Source organism: Falco naumanni, chromosome 4, assembly GCF_017639655.2.
Source record: "Falco naumanni isolate bFalNau1 chromosome 4, bFalNau1.pat, whole genome shotgun sequence".
NCBI classification, from domain to species: Eukaryota; Metazoa; Chordata; class Aves; order Falconiformes; family Falconidae; genus Falco; species Falco naumanni.
Window position 1 is genome coordinate 21,081,203 of NC_054057.1, and position 20,785 is coordinate 21,101,987.

General features: G+C 41.5%; 1 protein-coding gene across 1 annotated transcript in view; it reads right to left on the bottom strand.

Annotated features, from left to right (window-relative positions):
• The window catches only part of ITGA9 (integrin subunit alpha 9), a 230,093-nt gene that overhangs the window by 67,452 nt on the left and 141,856 nt on the right, over positions 1 to 20,785 (bottom strand). The window contains exon 18 of the mRNA XM_040591349.1: positions 16,495 to 16,645. Within this exon, the coding sequence (XP_040447283.1) occupies positions 16,495 to 16,645 (151 nt within the window). The remainder of the gene's footprint in view (positions 1 to 16,494; positions 16,646 to 20,785) is intronic.

Sequence of the window (20,785 nt, forward strand, 5' to 3'; positions counted from 1 at the left end):
ACAGCCAGTGCCGACGGCATCAGCAATTCACTCACATTTGGAAATCTCAGTGTCCCACAAACTGAGTCAGCAGTTTTGAGGTTTGGGTTTCTTTTTTTTGCTCATCTGTTTCAGGAGTCAAAAATGCACATAGTATTCAAATACCAGTCATCAACACCCAGCTCCCAGCATGACACACGCCAGAGGCTGGACAGAGAAAGGGACAGGGAACGCTGCACCTGGTGGCAGGATGCACTGCTTCCCTGAGGCCAGCTCCCCAGGTGGTGGTGGTGGTGGCACGCAGTAGTGGCACCGGGCCACCTGGGAAGGCCATGGGGCCTCTTGGGAGCTGCAAGAGGGAGGGGTACAGGGAATAAAAATAATCCTACTACTGACAGTAGCTTTGAAGATGAATGGCAGTGATCCAGCACAGGTGGCCATCAAAGGTCCAGGAAAATTTCTGCTCTCAGAGTGAAAATCTCAAGAGTTTTATTCCAGATTTTTTTTTAATGTAGTTTACTTGGCAACTTCAAGCAAACATCTTGTGTTCAGAAACTCTTCTGCATGCACTTCACTTGCCAAAGTGTGTGACAGAATCACACATAAGGAGGAAAAAGATATTCATGACAAAGTAGTTAAGATGGCTCTACTCTTTTAACAAAACAGGTCTGTCACCTGAGCTTCACAGGTTTCTTCTGTTGGAAATAATTTCCAAACACAGGTGAATGCAACAGTGTGAATAAGATGAAGGACAAGTCAATGATAAAACAGCAGCAATAGCAACTATAGTGTGAAAATTACTGTTAATCATAACCTGCTAGGAGAAACATTACAAAGAGGGAGATACAGATTCAATACAGACTTGCTTAGCTAGACATCGTAATTAAATTGGCATCTATCCTTGAATGCAATAATTGAAAAATATTGGATGCCTAATCAAATTATACAATAGAATAAAAAGATTTTGTACGTGTGTTGCAAAGGTCTAATTTTAAAGGTGTCACAGGGACCAAAAGTTTTCCTTTACTTTTCAATGCACAGATACTGCCTAACAAACCAAATCAGCAAACGTGAATGTTGCACATCATAAATTCTGCAGCTCCACAAATTGCTGTTTCACCAGCAAAGACCCTTGTCATCCCAGCACTTACATGAGCAAGCAAAACCGCAGACCCGAGCACACTGACATGCACACAGCCAAATGTGCATATAAAGATCTGGAGGACCGTAGCATCTGGACCTGTATTCTGATACTGAATTGATCCTTTAACTCATAATCAGACAATAAGCTTGAAAAGGGGTTGGGAAACCTCAACAGTTGTTTCATAAAAAGAACTAGGGAAAAAAAAAAGTTTTCTTTGGCATTAGGGAGAGATTTCCTGTCCTATTCCATGATCTCACTAGTAAATGCTGTAGGCACACCCCACCCCCAAGCCCAGCAAGCCTGGCTTCAAACATCTTGGATTTGCTGCTTATTTTGTGAAAAAAACCCTACTTCTATATAATTAATTAGAGCCTCCTGCCTCTTCCCTCTCCCCTCCCTGGATGGAACCTATTTATAGATCATGAGCTCACCAATCCCAGCCGAAACAGCAAATCTCTGAGTAAAAAGAGAGAAAAAGACAAAAACTTTTCTATTTACTGGATATTCCCAACATGCTTATTTTCTCTCTCCCTCTCAAAAACGTTTATCTTAACTGGTGAAAAGCTAGTGCAGCAGGTTTTTAAAGCACACCGTCTCAGAAGCTGAAGCAACAGCAGAAATTGTCCACTCAGCTCACATAAGTGATTAAACCCCAAGTTTCACAACCAGTCAACAAAACTGATCCACGTTTTTGCTTCTCCCATCTTTTAAGAGACCTGCAAGGCAGGTGGTGAAGCTATAAGGAGAAAGGGGGATTTGGTGCCACTCTGAGAAGTTTCACCTCTTTTGCTGTCACACTCTGATTTTTAACAGACTGATTAGACTTACATCAGCTTTCACTGTACTACACAAGTTAAATCTTTCTTTTCCCTGATTGCTGAGAACCGCTGCACTTAATTTCTTCAAGATATAGGAAATAATCCAGGGAACATCCCCAGGATCCACCATCCCCACAGAGCTGTCAGGTCAGTTGTCCCTTGTTCATCACAAGGCTGGCCATGTTTCAGCTACGCTGTTTGGTCAGGCCTGACTGTACGACCCTTTTCCATACGTGTTAATGCACAGCTACACATACTATGCCACCCGAACAGGAGCAGCTTAAAAATCAGACTTCCACCTGCCCACACAACAACACTCATCCACTGGAGCAACCTTGGATGTGACCTGGGTGTTGTTAATAACATAAGGAATCTGCTTTAAATTTGGGCACAGTGGCCCAACATGACTAAGTCGCATAGAGCTCATTATGTAGGATAAACTAATGGAGTGCCCCCCAGGTACAGGGTGGTAGCTTATTTTACAGTGGTGGATGACCACTGGCTCCAGCGGAGTTGTCCAGACAAGTAACAGCCAGCTGGAGCCAGCCAGACTTTCACTGTGATGTCTTCACTATGTCTCACAAAAGTTTGGAATAGACATGAGAGCCTTATTCTTTCTTTTATATCCTTTCCACAGACAGTGGTTCAAAAGCAGTCACAGAGGAAAAGAGTTCTCAGCAGATCAACTATGTATTTTTTGGAATCCAGCTCTTAGTGACAAATTTGCATTTCTGAGGCCACCCCGCCCCCTTCAGCAGCAATTAGAATCTGAGAAGTGACATCATTGCTGACACCATCAGTCTGGGAACTCACGCTGGGGCTCTGGCCCCTGCAGCTACCTCCATGCTCCAGGGAAGACACGTTAGCTCAGGCTTGGCACTCGCGCCTCTTTTCTCAGAGCAGGGGGCTGCTGATCCTGTCAGGATAACCTCAGGCTCCTGAAGGCCTCCCTAACTCCCAAACACAACTCAAACCAAATGTTTTCCCCAGACCAGAAAGCTCAAGCTACCTTTTCCCTCCCATCCCCATGAGCCTCCAATGATTCCTAAATTCCATCGGGCAGGAACCACCTGAGCTGAAAGGCTGCAAAAAAGAGGCCAGCAGCTACCTTGACTGCAGGCACTGGAAACTTCCCAAGGAAGCTTCTTGTCAAACCATTTTCTGGATGTTTTGCTATCTGAGGCTTTGGAGGAGCACTCAAGGGCTTGAGAGCTTCCCCCAACCACTTTCTGCCAACTCTCCTCCTTGCTTTTAAGCACTTGTCTCAGGCTGGGGGTGGCTTTGGGGTAGGATTTGCCTGCTTCCATGGAAGAACGATCTAGGAGATGGAGGAACATCAGTACTGCTCCCAAAGTCAGTTCATTCATTTTCTACCAAAAAAGGACGGGTATTTTTGTGGGAAGGATTCAAGATTAATTCCTCTGTCCCTCACAGTATTTAAGCAAAATCCATCTTTAGCAGGTGGTGGCAGGGAGCCCTGCTTGCACTTGGATCCCTTTCTAGTTTCTCCCTATTGCAAATGGACCTTCTCTCTCGTCCTTCATTCCTTTAAAGGATGCTAAGGAATGACAAGTTACTTCTAACATGACAACTTCATTTAAGCCTGTATTATGATCAGCTGTCTCTTGAAAGTGGCCTTTCTTGTTCACAGTGTCATTTCCCCTCTTCAGAGGGCCAAGAAATGCAAAAGGTCTGCCGGCTTGTAGGATGGGGTGGTTACTGTCATTCCACAATTAAAAAAAAACATTAAAAATGCAAACTAGCAAAGCATCCAGCTTGGAATACAAAACAGTTTTGCAAGCTCGACTTACTTACTGAACAGTTTAATATAATTCATGTCCATCATTACCAAGAAATTACTACCTTTCTAAGCCTGTATGAAATCATGTCTAATAAAACCAAACAAAAGCCATTCCAGTGATCCAGTTTTCACCTGTTCTTGTAATCCTCACTAAAGAATCAGGCTCATAACTTCTATTAAGAAACAAGTGCCTTTCACATAAGTACTTCTATAGTGGAAAAATGTAATTATTGCTTGGAATAGAGAAAGAATTCCTTGCTTGGAACTCTCTGGCTAAAACAATAAACAGGCCCCTTTGCTCTTGCTTTTCTTTGCATGCAGCATTTCAAAACTATGTACAGTCACTGGGGAAAAGAGAAAGAAAGAAAGAAAGAAAGAAAGAAAGGAAAAAAGATAACATCAAACTTCATTTGAGGTCTACTGCTCACACTATTTTCCAGCTGAGGCAGACAGACAAAAGTATACTGGTTACAAACTAGGATTAACCCACTAGCTCCACTCATGACCATAACCTAATTATTTTTATTTTCTCCTCCACAGGCAGTTCAGATACATTACAATTGTATCAGAGCTGGTAAGATATCACACTGTCAGGTACCTTCACAGACACCTGACCTTGAAAATATTTTCAAAATAAATGTTGCTATTGCTATACTCCTTGCCCTACAAATAAACATGGATAGATTGATGGCTGCTGCATAAAAAAAAAAACAACAAAACAAAACAAAAAAAAAAAAAAACTAAGACTTTTTTTTGCTCTTGCATCAAAGAGCTGAATTGGAAACACCAATCATTCAACTTTCAGAAGTTCTGACTATTCCATCAATTCTACCAAAAGTTTATTTTTGATGAAAAAAAAGAATAGACTGTTCTGCCTTAGCTGGAGAAGGATTAGGGACATAAAAAATCCCTGAGTTGACTGAGTGTTATCAGAAGTATTTCTATTTTTGGTCTATGCATATTGTATCATTTTTTGAACAAATTCCACTGCTTTCTTCCATACATGTACTCACACATCCACGCACACATACATTGCCCTATTCATTAGCAAGACACAAAGCAAAATATAAAGGTAACTGTGTACTTGCAGCCAAGCAAAAGAAACTATTTCCTGGAGCCAAAATCAGTAACGTGCACACACAAGGTAAATGACCCAAACACAGCCACTTTACAGCAGGTATTTTGTACTCCAGAGGTTATTACCATCAGTAGATATCACAGTTGAGGAGCCAAGCACGTGCAGGTTATGCTTACATTGGGGGGGGGGGTGGGTTTGCAGTAGTTTTATACATGCCATTTACCTTTGCATTAGTTTTCCAGCTCAATATTGGAAAGGATGGCCACCACTGCTTCTAATGTGAATTTTAATCACACCAATCATTTCATATTCTTATTTTTCAGGACCAGTACCATGGGCTGCACAGACCAGAAGTGGTGTGAAGCACACCTTTCATTTACTTCCTACCGTAGACAACAGGATAGCAGAAAAAATTCATTGCCCCTCCCAAGTGCACTCAGGTGATTTAGATTCCTTCCCCAGCTACTGTCTTAGGTAGCTACCTTGGAAAACAAATCTTTTGTTACCGTCACTTGAAATACTGTTTTTCACTTATTGCAAGAGATTTAGAGCTCTCCCTTCTAAAGGTACACAGGGTCATTTCCTGGCATGACGCAAGCAACAGCCTTTTGCACCCAACAACACGACAAGTAAACAGGAACAAAGTAACGAGGAAGCAAGCTGGCCAGCTGAACTCCCACCACCCACAAGGCAAATGGAAGTGGAATCAGCAACCTACTCTCTGTTTGGAGCGCTACTCTGGATGCTTCTCTCCAGGGGGGTCCCAGTGCTGGCTGCAAGTGCCACAGCATCAGGAACAGTCCCTGAGATAATAACGCAGCCAAACACAAAATTGGAAACTTGGACTAAACTTAATCCAAACTCCATCTTCCCCATGTGCTTGCACCTTCTTTCAGAATTGGCCCCTTTACTGGATGGGTCCAACAATTCTGCCAAGCAGCCAGATGCCCATGCATAGATAACTGCTGGACTACAAGCCAGCTGTGATAGGAAATTCAACACAGACCACCTCTTGCAAAAGGGATGCTTAAAAGCAGTTGGACATGACGTAGATTTGCTGCATCTGCATCTCCTGATTACAAGTCTCATCTTAAAAAAGAAACCTGCAAAAGGCAACCTGGTGCAAAACTGCCAGTCTTATGAATCATGCATTGCCACAATATTTTTCAAGTTAGGCCAAAGAGTTAATGAAAAATTGCGACTTAGGTGTAAAGTGGAAAAAATCCATGATCCATACGTACCAAAGCATTACAAAGTGGTGCCTACTTAGTAATGCCCTATCAGTTTGTCAACCAAGAAAAAAAACCTTTGCTCGTATCAATGTGAAAACACACCTTTTGAAAACACTACACTGGCTAGTACCTACACCCTTATACTACAAAGCCTAAAGCAGCTTCTGTGTATTTGCCACGTCCTTCAAGTTCCACATACAAAACCATAGTAACCCCCTGAGGAAAATAAAGACAAAGAGAAAATCAGGTTTCTCACTCCACAGTGATATATTTAAAAAGAATCATAAATATAATTACACAAAATATCCCTGACACATGTTCAGCTAATTTCAGCAGTGCTATTCCTAAAATAAAAGTTTTTCTCTATAAAACTGCATAAACTTTGTTGGATTAATGCCTGTCCAGACAGAATGAAATTATCCAGAAAAGAAAACTCAGTCTTGAGAATCAAAATAAGTATGTCCAGAATTATACACTGGCATGCTCCTATATTCTTTATATCATTACATGCGTATCCAAATTACATACACTGTTGTAATCTGTCAGCAGTGCACTGCATTGATTACACCTTTATTTAAAAAAAATTGTTGATGAATGCATACCATTTTAACTTTATTATTCCCTCATGATCGGTGCATAGGAATATTACAATAAGCTTTATAACAGCAGTGCATTCTTGTCTGTATGAGTCCATGCTCTCTAATAATCCAGGAAAAAAATCAGAGAAGGAAAAACCAGGGAAGCCACTGGGAGGAAAAAGGGCTCTGGGGTAAGCTTTCCTTCATCTCACTTCACATGTAGATGTATGTATATATGTGCTCACACACACACGCATCTCACACTGCTAAATCATGTTTGTGTGGCAACATTAACAATTTTTTTAAAAAATATTACAGATAACCCATGGTTTATACATGTCATTATTCTGTAATAATAAAAACATATCTTCAAAACATGTTTCTTTTAAAATTAAAAGCAGGAAAAAAAAAGCAGCAGAAATCAAAGAAATGAACCAACATTCTTTTCCTAGTGCTGTTTCTGAAAGCATGGATAATATATGCCCACATATACTGGTGCATAAGGCATCAATTACAGATGAATACACACATATTCACTACCACAGCTATTCGCTCTTAGTGTTATAATGAAATGTTTAAATTAATAACAAGTTCAGGAAATAAATTCAGATGTCATCAACTACACGGTTCCATGAAAAATCAAATGGAAAACCTCACAAAAAATTAAAAAAATATATATTTAAAACCAAACTGGATGAGGAAATAGCAATCAATGAAATCAAGCCTTACCCTCCTCTCCTCCTTCTTCATGGGTGGTAATTTTCAAGTGTGAAGAATAATATTAAGGTAATAACAATAATTAGTTTGGCATGGGCTATTTTCCTGGAATTAATAAGCCTTAGCTCAGCCTACAATTCCCAAGAACCAAAGCCAAAACTGAAACCCCAGAAGATGCCTTTTGTAAACACATACAGGTTTGGGGGTTTTGGTCTTTCTCTGTCAGAAACTGAAATATAAGGCGTACCTGGACTTGTAAAGAAAAACCCAATGACACAATAAAACTACATAACCCAGGGACATTGTCGAAATGCAAAGGTATAATCCATCACCGACTGCACCGGGATATTGAAACAGGGGGGGTTTAATGTATAGATTTTCCTTTTGTAAAACAAAAGCTTAGCAGTTCACTTGTGAGGCTTTACTTTAAGAGGTGCCACTCTGCTTTACAGAGCAACTTTTTAGTGCACTCCTCCTTTTTCCCTTGTTAAGTGGAAATCACTGCGTTACTCTTCTGCAGATGGTTACAGCCAAAAGTCAAGCACAGGTTTTCTGGCCTCCTCCCAAAGGCAGGCTGCAAAAGCTGCCGGCTGGGAACGTGCCTGGCTCGGGTCCCCCGCAGCCTGCCTGGGCGGGGGGTCCGCTGAGCAGCCCGGAGGTGGGGTCCCCCGCTTGCTCCTGGAGCCTGCAACAGAACCAGCTGAAATGCTTCTCACCTCTCCTCCCTGTCTTGCTCAACACCTCTGGTTTTGATGAAACACCACAGGAAGCTCCCTCTCCTAATGAAAAAAAAAAAAACAAACAACCCACAGATTTGGGGCTCAAAGTCCTCCTTTGGAGGGACAGGTTAACGTGCCTGCTTCTGCTAACAGGAACACAGGCTGATGCCAGCTGAACCCATGGTTACACAGCTGACTGCCAGCTGCTCTGGGAAGAGGGAGCTTGCCTCACCTAAATCCCTAGAAGAAATCAAGGCTCTCCCGAGAGCTTTTCCACCATGTTTTTGAAAGAAGGGAAAAAGCAAAAATGAGCAAGAAACAGGGAGAGGTGACAGAAAGGAAAAATAAGGCTGGGACTTTCCTTTCACACTGTAAGAACCCATGGAGTTTGCAAGAAAGTCAGAAAATCCCAGGGCCTGTGTCAAACCAAGGAAAGGAAAGCTTGTGATTTCTTAAGCAGCGCTGGCCCCTCCTTGGATTTTCAGCCAAGAACTCTTCACACCCTTACTCATCTTTTTGACTGTGCAGCTGGGTTTTTTTAAGTCTTTCTACAGACAAAACTGCTCTTGATTTCAGAGAGGCTACGCCTGAAGTATGACTGCAGGATCATGCCTTGTGCTTGATAGGATCTATACATAAAACCAAAATCCTCTTTAATAAATCTTATCAGCACCACAGAAGAAAGCTGAACTAGGTGAGAGAGTATTTGCTACCACGTCCAGCCACACAGCATAGCGGCTTCAACATCCCACAGGACTAAGCAACATAAATATATATATATATGTATACGTGTATGTTATACATACAAATACATTATTTGTTTATATATAGTGTAAACATACATATATATTCGTTTACAATTGTATTGGATTTTCTACTCAGGGTATCATTTATCTTCTGGCACCATCTCGAGCCACCTGTCTTAGAAATGACCAAAAGAAACTCCAGCAAGAACAGAACTGACCTTTCATACCAGAAACTTGATAAACTTTAAGAATCAAGCTACAACAAAAACAAATCCTCATTTCTTGCTGTAAGGAAAGCCATTGAAAGCCATACAAATCAATTATTACTTGTCTTTTTTCAAAGGATGCCCAAGTTTGGATAATTTCAAGCCTCATGCTAAGAACTCAGAGACAAACCCTGCCCCACAGATTTCTTACCTCAAACACTGGCAAGTCTCCCTCCACTGAGTTTAAGAACAAAATATAATAAAGAGAGACACTAGAACACAGGAAAGTCACTGGTGATCTTTCCATAGGGACAGCATAGCCTTTAAATAAACACATTCCAGATCAAGTGTATTGAGCTTGCTGTATACTGGGCTTTACCCTCTGCGAATGGTTTTCCCCTTTGCCCTGGCAATGCAGTTCATCAAGATAATAGTTTAGATTGGTGTGGCTGGATCTCAGCAACCGAGGCAGCTGAATCCCTTTTCCAAAGCCCTCTCCCATGGCCGGCGTTGATGCACCTGTGGCAGTAGCTCCTGGCTCTGTGCACCTCCTGAGGATGCAGGGGGAAGCTCATAGCCAGTGAGCTATGGGATACAGGGACTGAAAAGGGGCAGGCAGCTACCGCCTGCAACCCAGGGAGCCCTTCCCCACACCCTCGAGGAAGTTTTGTAATTTCAGTGCTTCAGCCCTCTTTTGCCCACCCTCACCAGGATGGAAACCAGGACTTCTGCTGGTGGCCAATGCTGGTGAAACCTCACCTTGGGTGGTACACCAGCCAGAAGGTCAGGATTCATGGTACACAGGCTTTGCTATAGCACAGGCTGCCTTATAGCCTCTACAAAAAGTACACCTTGCATTACTGTATTCATCCACACAGCTGTTCTTTAGAAAACCATTCCCCTACAGCCCCAAGGGAAGAGGTGGGCTAGGCAGTCAGACAAAACCTCCCTCAATCATCTGAGCCACACAAAGCATCCCAGGCTATTCCTCAAAACCGTTATGCAGATAACATGCAAACAGTCAAATTAAGAGTCATGGCAAGCTGTTTCCAGGACAAACACTTTCCACATCACGCAACTCAAGAGTACAGCCCCAGCTGATTAGCATAAAACATATCTGGTCACATATGTTATCCCAGGACCATCAAGTCCTTAAAAACAGGGATGTTGGATAATAGCTCACTGATCGCAAACTGTTTAAAAACAACCAACCAACTTCCCCCTTCCCAAACCCTCACAAAAGGTTATAGCACATTTTTGTACTGCAAAATACATTTTAACTAACCTCACCCCAACGAAACAGACATATCAACGAAAGTCCTGTCTTCTTGAATCTGAGGTTTCACTGCTTTCTATGGAAATGCTTGGGGGGAAGAATCCCTACTGCAACTCATTGTTGCCCTGAAAGTAGCTCAAAATTCCAAAGACTTGGATTTTTAAAGGTAGTTGGAGTTAGTTGTGTTCGGTTCTGCAAAGCTGGAGTCATTTGAGCTTTTGCAGCCTTAGCCACTATCCACCTTCAGTGAGATTTCAAAGTGTTAAGCTGCTCCTGAAAATGGGATCTAACAATCAAACTCACGTAGGCTCTTCCAACACTGAGCAGAACAAGATCTAAAGTCCTGCAAAATCACAGCTTCTGAATAATTTATTCTAATTGGGATTTTGCCAAAAGACTTTAGGGATTTTTCATTCTATTCATCAAGTTAATTTGTTGGGAAAAACAACAAAGACTTCTTTCAGATGTACGTGATAAATCACAGTACAGGACAAAAATTTACAACACTCCAATCAGTACTAATTACACAACTAAACCCAGTCTCCAATGCCCATTCCCTGAATGTGGGTGTGATACATGAATCCTAAGTGGAAAGTCTGCATCAAAAGCCTTCAATTTCTACCTGCTATGAGCAGAAGGATATTAGATGGCTCTAACAGCCCCCGGCCTGAAAAAGGTGCTGCTCCTTACTTATCCCTAGGGGAAGCATAAAAGTTGAAGCTTGCGTTGAGAATTCACAGAAAGTAAAAAATTAAATGACTAATTCAGATAGCTTGGACTGCAGGTATGGTTTCTTCCTAAATAAGAAACTGGACAATATTCCTCCAGGGATGCAAAACATTTTGGTGCACTCTGGAGCAAAAGTTTAGCATTAGATTTGCAAAAACAGAAAGACAGCACGTGGCATGGTTACTGCCATGCTACTCCTATTCCCCAGACCTAGCTATAAAAACTCTCCTGGCAAAAGGGTTCAGATCCCCTCACGTAAGTGATGTATGGCTTGGGCAATCTCCCAGATGCACTTGTATCAGTGCAAGGGGTCACAGCTACTTGGCATTGCTTCCCTCTGACCCTCTGGCAGAATGGTTTACAGGCATCAGTCCAAGTCACTCCACACAAAATCAGCTGGATTAAATGAAACCACTAATTTAAAAGGTTTCTGCTAACCAGCTGGATGTGAATTGAGACTGATCACATTAGCTTGCCTGCCAGGGGATCCGAAGGGGCAGTAACTGCTGGAAAAAAGAGGCATAATGAATTCACAGGACCTAGATTTTATTCCAGTGGTACAGCTGGATCCAAAAGAGGGCACGTGTCTTTGGCTTTTGTGCCCTGTCAGAATCTTGCCTCTGCCAGCCTTAACACTCTTAGAAAGTATGAGCAGTATGGGAAACTGGTGTAAGAGAATTTCCAGCTTGGAAAAAATTAATCTCTGCCTGCGTCTGCGGCTCTTCTGGGCAATCCTAGTCAAGAGACGCCAGCCAGCACTCTGGGAGCAAAGAAGAAAGAGTTGATATCCAAATTGCATGACCTGCCTGCTAAGCCAGAAAGAGATGGTACCGCATTACTTGTCAGCAGAAAAACCCCAGAGCCTGTAAGCAGTGTGACTCCAGTTATCAGCAATATTCATACTCAACACCAGAGTTTCAGGTACATACTTATGAAGAAATCATGGGAAATTAGTGCGCCTGAGGAAAGCATAACCTCACTGTTCACCCTGCCCTGGCCCGGCCCCACTAACTTCACTCAGCTGTTGCTTGCAAAAGCTGCTGTGAGAAGCAGTAGGAATGTTACACACAGCTGGCTTTGGATGCTGGGAGCTTGTCTGAAATTTAGGAGCAATCCATGGCTGGAAATGACGGTCAGCAATGGGATTTCCTGACCTACTCTTTCCGTACCCAGCTCTGAAATGGGGTTATAGCTGATAACATTCCTGCCAGCCCTCGCAGAGCAGCGAGAGGTTAATGCTATACATATTGGGTTATTGCTGTTGGGTTTACTATTATTTTATCATATATGCTATTTTTATACTATTGCCAAAAAAATCTCATGCCATAGCTAAGCTGATTTAAAAAAAGATATGGCTTTGCCCTACACCATGTTAACTGACACTACCAGCGAGCTTACAGTGCTTTTTCTGCAATTGCACTGCAAGTACCCCTCTGCGCTGAGCAGCAGCTAACGAACGTTTAGCAAAGTGCCTATTGCTGACATGCATTTTCAGCAAAAAATCCAGGAGGCAATTCCAATAGATGTGAAATGGTGTAGAAATTAGTAGCAATAGCTTCTTATTCTTTTTCCAGACTCAGCACATAGCAGCACTCTGCATTCCTCTATACTAAAGTGGTATCACCTCTGTTAAGTGGATTTTTCAGACTCTGAAATAGGATGCTTTCCCAAAGCTGCAAAATTACAAGACAATAAACTTTAGGATTAAAAAAAATAATAATTTTTAAAAAATCTACTGTACACAGAAGAGGAGACTAAGATTTCTTTGTCAACATGATAAAGAAAAAAAAATCTAAGTGGACAGGTGAAGTGTTTTTCTCCCTCTCTCATTTTTCTTTTTTAAAGAGAACATAATTAAATCTTTCTATACTTCAAAAGTATAGAAAGCATTCTTCTTAGTGGATACATTTTGAAATTCACTTCAGTGCAGTACTTCCATACACCCATAAAACAACCGGCTTTCACAGAGTGGGTTTGAAACTTAGCACAGGAGTTACATCAATGTCTGATCTTCACCTAGCTCTCAAAACCACACCCCAGGCTCAGACCAGCCCTGAAAGGGCTTTGTCATTTCAGCTGAATGTTCTTCTAAAATAAGCAATGGAAGTTGTAACTGCCTTCTAAAATCTCATCTCAAAGAGTTGAACCCCACCAGATTTAGGAGTTGAAAAATAGGGTTCACAACAAAAGCGTTGTCATGCCCAGTAAGAGGTACAATAACTGGCCTACCTGTAAGGCAGTAAATGTAAACACAAAGGAAAAGAATGTGCACACTAAGCTAATGGGGACAAAACCTATAGCTGTATCCTACATCTTCAGGAATTTCCTCAGTTAACAGATTTGGTATTTTACACCCATTTTCCCATAGAAGTCCCCCTGTATTTAAAAGGGGTGGAGGGATGCTTTGAGTGCAGGACAGCACCACCTTGGTAAAGACAGCCCCTTCAAGGGGCAGCAGTGGTGAAAGAGTTAAAAGCAGTAGAGGGAGTGCAGGCAGGAATGAGAAGTCAGCCTGTGTCACATACTGTGCCTCTTGAGAGAGGGACTGTCTGTCAGAAGCTATGGAAAAAAAATGTTGGCTTTGTCCATGGAGACAGGGAGGACTGGCTGCAGCACAACAGGAAAATCAGACAGTGGAATAGGTGGAGTCTCCTAAACATCAGTTGGCAAATGCTTTTTCACCTCGCAGAGATGCAGCAAAGCCTTGCCAGATATCACAGAATCACAGAATACCAGGCTGGAAGGGACCTCAAGGATCATCTGGTCCAACCTTTCTTGGCAAAAGCACAGTCTATACAAGATGGCCCACAGCACTCTCTCCAGCTGAATCTTGAAAGTGTCCAGTGTTAGAGAATCCACCACTTCCCTGGTGGCATTATCCCAATGGCTGATTGTTTTCTTAGTAATGTCTCTATCCGCCACACCTCATGAAATTTCAAGTCTGCAGAAAGAGGGGCTAGCTCCACTCAGGCCCTTCAGGGAATGCTACCATCATCTTCATTCCTGAGCTAGGCCACCCCTTTCTTTTCGAACACAAGATGTGGCATTTTGTCTCACTAGCTATTGAAAAAAACCCCAGCAGTAAACTTTCGCACTGTCAGGTCTCATTGTAACCACTCTGTAGAAAGAAACAAAACCACACTGAATCTGCTAGAAATGTCCCCAGTGGGGACACAGGAAAAACACAGAGGGGACTCACAGCATCTTGAAAGGACTCCAGAGACAGGTTACAAAAGCTCAACACATGATCATTGTTCTCAGAGTCACCTTGCAGCAAAAGGATCAAGCAACCACATGGAAGAGACTGTTCTCTTCCATGTTAGCATTATTCATTAAAAGGCAGTTGCTGAAAGCTTCCCACAACAAGAAGCAATTCTGATTCCAAAATTGCTCCACGAAGGGAAATCTTAGGAGTTGTCATTTTCAATTCTGGCTTTACATTCTGGATTTTTGCCTGGGCAATGTTCAACCAGGAACAAAATCTATTTAAAAGTACGTGCACAGTACATATTATGCATGGATGTCAAGGGACAGGAGTAGGTTATGAAACATGGAGGCTGTGAGACTTTACAAAAAAAAAAATAAAAAAAATTGTTCAAAGAGCTTAGGGTAACACTAATTGAGGCTATGAGGTCACAATCCAGTTTCCCAACTGGACAAATGGTGTAGCCAACAATATATTGGTTTGTCCTAAAGCAAAAGCTAACTAAAAGGAAGTAAAATACCCCAGCACAACCCTGTGACTTGGTTTTCAAAAGTTAATAAAGTAACTATCAGAAAAAAACCAAATCCTATCGAGTTAATCACAAGAAGAGTGGAACAGCCGGAATAATAGCAGACTATACCCTGGTCCTGTTTGCAAGACGTGAGGAAGAAGGAAGCCTACATGCTTCCTTGCTGTGTGCTGTACTTTTTAAAAAAAGAAATGCTAACTTCTATTAGCAGAAGACATCTTCAGTAGTGAGATAACCTTACAACAATGTCATCTGCTTCCAGAAACTGCTCCTTCTAGGCGGCATTCAGCACAGATGTTTCAAATCTGCTGTAGACCCAGACTCAAGGTAAAATACCAAGGGAAACAGAATCACAGCACATCACCTTCAGCTTGTTCCCTCACAGTGTTGGCCAACAACAACAACAAAGGCAACTGGTGATCCAGTTAATCCATATGTGAAAAAACCCACTACAACCTTTTAGAAGAACATGCATCAAGCTTTGTTTCTTTTCCAGTGCAAAGGAATGGAAACCCTCCCACTGACTTCAATGGGAGCTGGGCCAGACCCTGAAAGTCTTCACATAAAACTTCCATGAAGAAGTTGCACATTGGCATAAGGCATGTCTCTTTTATCCCCTGCTTTTTTCCTCTTGATAAACTGCACACTTGCAGCACATAACGTCTGAAAATGAAGCTTATAATACAGTCAACTTTCTGAGGCTTGCAACCGTATTAAACATAATAGCCAAAACTGAACACTATAAGAATTAACATGTATAAGAAATTACCGTATTTTGGTTTATTATGTAATGACTTAATTTAAGAGGTTTATAATAACTGAAATCTGTCATAAACCATGACAAATAATGGCCAAATGTCACTGGTTCAATGGACCGAGTTAATCCCATACTTCACAACACTTGTACTACTGTTTTTAATATCACTCTTATGGCTTCCAAAGCTCCAGCAGAGAGACAACCGACTGTGAAAAGCAGGAACAGACAGACCAAATGTTGTTATAATTGCACAGCTCCCATTTTGCACAATTATTTTCATATTATTCACACTCAAACAGCTTTTGCAGCCATCAGTTTGCAAAAAGCTCAATTCGGTGTTTGTATTTCAACAACTTTATCTCTGAATTAACTCATACTAATGAAAACATCAGAGTATTCAATCTAAATGTAAAGAGACTAAAATTCAAAATATTCAGCTGACTCCATGTGAGTGAAATTAAAAGCACTTCCAGGCTCTTGGATTTAACGGTGTGCCATGGCCACAACCCAAACTTGCACCAGGAGGTAAGCAAAGAACATCCTTGTATCTTGGTTTCAACAAGGAGAAAACCTAGGAGCCCAGGCCAGGAGGTGACCAGGACTTCTGCGTACAGTGTGGCACCACTCAAACTAGAGGCATCTTTTGTATTTCACTGCCATTTGGGACTCTACCGATTTCCAAATCGGTCTCCCTCTACCTCTTAACACCTCAACCAAACAGTCTTTCTTTTTCATTACTGTACCCCAAATAACAGTGTTGTGTCTTCTACAGAAACACAACGACTGTAATTAACACAGATCAAACCCACAAAAGAAAAAAACTCAGTAAAGAGCCTGGAAGAAATTCAAGCCCAGCAGAAGCAGAAATAACTTCCAAATGTCTCCACAGTGTGGATCAGGCCACCCTCTGTCCCTAAATCTTGCCATTAAATTGGCTGAAAGTTAAGAGACTTGCTCACAGCAAGATTGGTCTTTCTTACCTTTTGCCACATTTTGATGAAGAAGAGCTCCCCAGAAAAATTGAAGAAAACATTGGTGTCATAGGCATCATCCCCAACATTCGAGATGGAAATGTTGAGTGAGATGTTCCTCACTGCTCCCAGGGCCAGGTAGGCAGTTTTGTCATCAACACTGTAAGCAGAAACAATTACACTGGTTTAACTCTGGGCAACTTTTACACTCTAGGCCGCCTTCCCTCCTATGGAAGTGTTAGAACTGAACTGCTCAAGAGCTTGGCAATTGGTAATTCAGGAATGTGTTATATGGCCAACGCATGGTGTGGGTGGGCCATACTGGGAACGAGCTGCTCCTGAGTCCTGGTTCTGACACTGCCTTTTGTGACTGTAAGGAAACCCTATGATCCTCATGTGGAAAAACTTCACGTGACTTATTGTTACTACAGTTCTCGTGAGAATAAAACTGTAGAAGTCTGCAAAGTAATTGGACTGGGGAAATGCAGCAAGTGCAAGATATTATGCCCACATTCAAATACACGAGGCATTTCAGTTTGTCTCTCAATAATTTAAACTTATTTTGAACATTCTAGTAACTTAAAAAAAAATAATCTTCTGAGAGTTATGCTATGGATAGAAAAAACTGAAAAGAGGGTCACATAAAAACCAGAAACTGGTATAAGAGGAAAAATGTATGGAAATTACAACAAATGTCCACCGAATGTGACTAATCTTTCTTCAGGTGTTTATGCTGGTCCTAACACGACGGAGTCATCTTCTACAAGTGGAATACTAAGAGAATGGCTGAATTACAGTAACAGCCACATATCATGTATCAATACACTACTGTAATATGGCATCACAGATAATAAATACACAGATTTTTTGTCTGTTTATTTAACAGATTATAAGTAAACAGACTTGCACACACAGAGGCAAATATAAATATACATTCATACACACACATTTATTATTTGATATTTAATCACACTGGGCTGTCCAGAAGATAAGCTAACAATTAGGAATCAAGGCTAAAGATAAATCACAAGAAAATACAATACCAGTGCACATATCTGCAGGTCTAGGAACTAAAACTAAAGTAAAAGATAATATGAAATACACCAGGTCTAAGTATAGAAATATGCAAAAATAGCCCAAATATCAAATTGGCTATAGTTCTCATAACTGGAATCCAAGACCATTCATACATGCCAGAAAAACAGAGACTGTCACAGAGAAAACACTGAGTAGCTGGTTAGAAAAGAGCAGAGACTTCCAGCCACACAGCAGGGAGAGGCTCTCAATTATTTCCTCTAGGGGACAGCCAGCCTGAAAGTAAGGAGGAACCACCTCTGAGGAAATATACCCTCAACACCACCCACCCTGCCAGATGCTGCTGCACAACACATGTGCATGTAGGAGCATGCAACGGCACGGAGAAATCAGTAGCTGACCAAACCACCTTTCGTTCACTCAGTTTCTATGAAGGAACGGCTGTGCTGGGGATACACATTGGCACATGCTGCTACTCTGCATATCAGCAGCTCTCTGAAAACGGCTGGGGTGCAGGATGTGAGCTGTGTTTAAAAGCAGCCTGCCCCTCCATTGCTGCCAGCCCTCCTTTGCCAGCCTTGTTCATGGTACTGCAGCCAGAGCATCTGCATAAAATTGGTGTTTCTGAGAATGCGGTGCTTATAAACCCTTCAGCATCTTCTGCCAAGCACAGCCGTAAGAGACCTCCAAAGGCAGAGCTTGCTGGGCTCTGGCTCCCTGTGTTTGCCAAGAAGTTTCTAGGCGTGGGTTCCTGGAGGTACATACCAAAGCAGCCAGGGGCTCTGGTGAGTGAGAAGCCTGGAGAAAGATGGTCTAGATTCAGGCTTTAGAGCTGTTGCCTGTGGATTGTGAGTGTAACTTTTCCATGTAATGCAGACAGTATTTATAGCATATTTGTTTCCTGTACTTCATTTATGATTATCTTCATTTATTAAGCCCAAAATTATGGCTTACATTTCAATGACAGCTTCCTATGAGACAGATGTAAGTCTCCAGGAAACGTCCCTGCTTTCTCACGCTTACAATCAACTGCAGACACCAAGCAATTCTACCAATAATTGGACACTTTGCTTTTTAAACATTATAGTTTATTCTCATAGGCAACTATCAGTGCAAATAAACATTTGCAAAAGCATATACAGTGCATGATCGACTGCAAAACTAGTTTGAGAGGTCCAAATAATTTGAGTTGTTCCTCCTCATATACCAAATTAATGGCACAACTATATGAGAGTACTCGGAAGCATTTCACCTTTTGGCCTCAACTTCAACATTTACTGTTAAAAAGCAGGAAAATTATGAAGATGCTAAACAATCTGCTGGGATTTTCTAATAATCAGAAGTGCATATTTGGAAACAAAGAAATAAAACAACCATTTATTACTGTGAATTATTTCTCATGAATTTTATAATCTCACTTCTTGCAATCACTTCAGAGCTTGAATCAGCATTTATCAAAACCATTAGCAAAATCTGGAAGTACCACTTCAGTAAGCAAATAAGCATTACAAGTTGTTTATCTTATGCAGAGTTGATACTAAATGGAATGCACACTATAGAATCCTCTCTGAACTGGTGGTATCAGCACTTTGAAATTTAACAGAAAGACAACTGAGAATACTCTCCACTGAATAATAAAAAATACTCAGAATGAAATCCTATTTAAAGCTAAACCCACAAAAAATAATGTCAAAACCAACACCATCTGGTTGTGTTACTCCTTTCTAAAGGTATAACTCCTCTGTTAAAAGTGCATCATACCAATATGATGGTTATAACAACATCCTCCTCAGCAGAGAAAGAAAATCCATTTTCTAAGGGCACGCTGTAATTGCTCCTACACAAAATTCACACACTAATAAACTCTGGAAAACCTCACTGATTTTAGGGTAGAAGATGAGTTCAGTTCTTCCTCTGAAAGGCTATATGAGATGGTCCTCTAAGTCCCATTTTAAGAGAGCAGCTTTCAGAGTCATTAAATATGTGTACATCTGGAATGAATCAGGTTCACTTGTAGTAAAAGGAGGATTAGGAATCTCCCTGTTCACAGGGGAGTTCCCAGGCCCTGTTTGCTGCTTAAAAGAATAACGTCATGGGGTGTGGACAGCCCGCTGTGGTGCTGGAGGAGCTCTGCTGCCAGCCTGGTGCCATCCTCCTCCAGCACCTGCTGCACATTAAGTAGCCTAGCTGCCAAGTCAAAATATGTCAACTAAAGAGGCTGCCAAGTCAAAATATGTCAACTAAAGAATGGTTGTCAACGACCAGAAACAAGAAAACAAACTAAAGCCACTCTTTCAACTCAACAAGATATGTCAAACAATTTAAGAAACGTAATCAAGCAATGGTTTCCAGTTTATATTTTGTTGGATGAGAACTATAAAGCCACCAGCATCCTCACCATGGCCCTTGCAACCTTGCTCACATCACGGAAGGGAGGCTAAAAATAAAAACAGGCTCAAAAAAGAAAGAAGGGAAAAAATATGAAGATATAACAACTTAATTGGACAGAACACCACTATCTCATTACATCCAGCTCTACACACAAACAATGAACTGAAAAAAAATTCTGGATAGGCTGTAGATGTATACATACGTTAAATATGGGCAATCACATTTATATACACGTATGTTCAGGCATATGAAGGATGTCAAGCTGTCAAAGTTTGCATGGAAAGGGAAAGAAGTTTGACATTCAGAAGTGCTAAATACCTGCAGCTTTCATGCACATAACCCAGACTTGCAGGTAACAAGCAATTCTGAAAATCAGGCTCCAAATTTCTGCTATCATTTTGAATTCACTGGCCATGGTACTACACATCAAATTTAAGTAGAAAGATTGAACATTTTCCTCTTAAGTGATTAAGAAAAGGAAACTAAATTCCAAGATAAAACAAGTATCATCTTTTTTGCATGCTTTAACGTTCTTTGTGAATGCCTGCACCACATCATTGCAGGTCAGTGCAGTGCAGGTCAGTGAGGGAAGAAAGACAAGCTGGGAAAGGCAAAGTGAAAAGATCTGCAATTTTCATTCCCCCCCCCCCCCCCCCCCCCCCCCCCCCAAGATACTGGTGTTTTTATTAACGTGGGTCAGGGGAGACATAATCTGCATTCCAAAAGGTACGCAGGGACATGTTTCTCTATTTCCTGCACTAGAGAGAATTTTTTAAAAAAATTGAAAAAGCATTTAGCACTTCCTCTCAGCCTGCACAGATCACACATAGGGCAAGGAATGTGACGAGGTCACATTTACCCTGTTAGTCTGGGT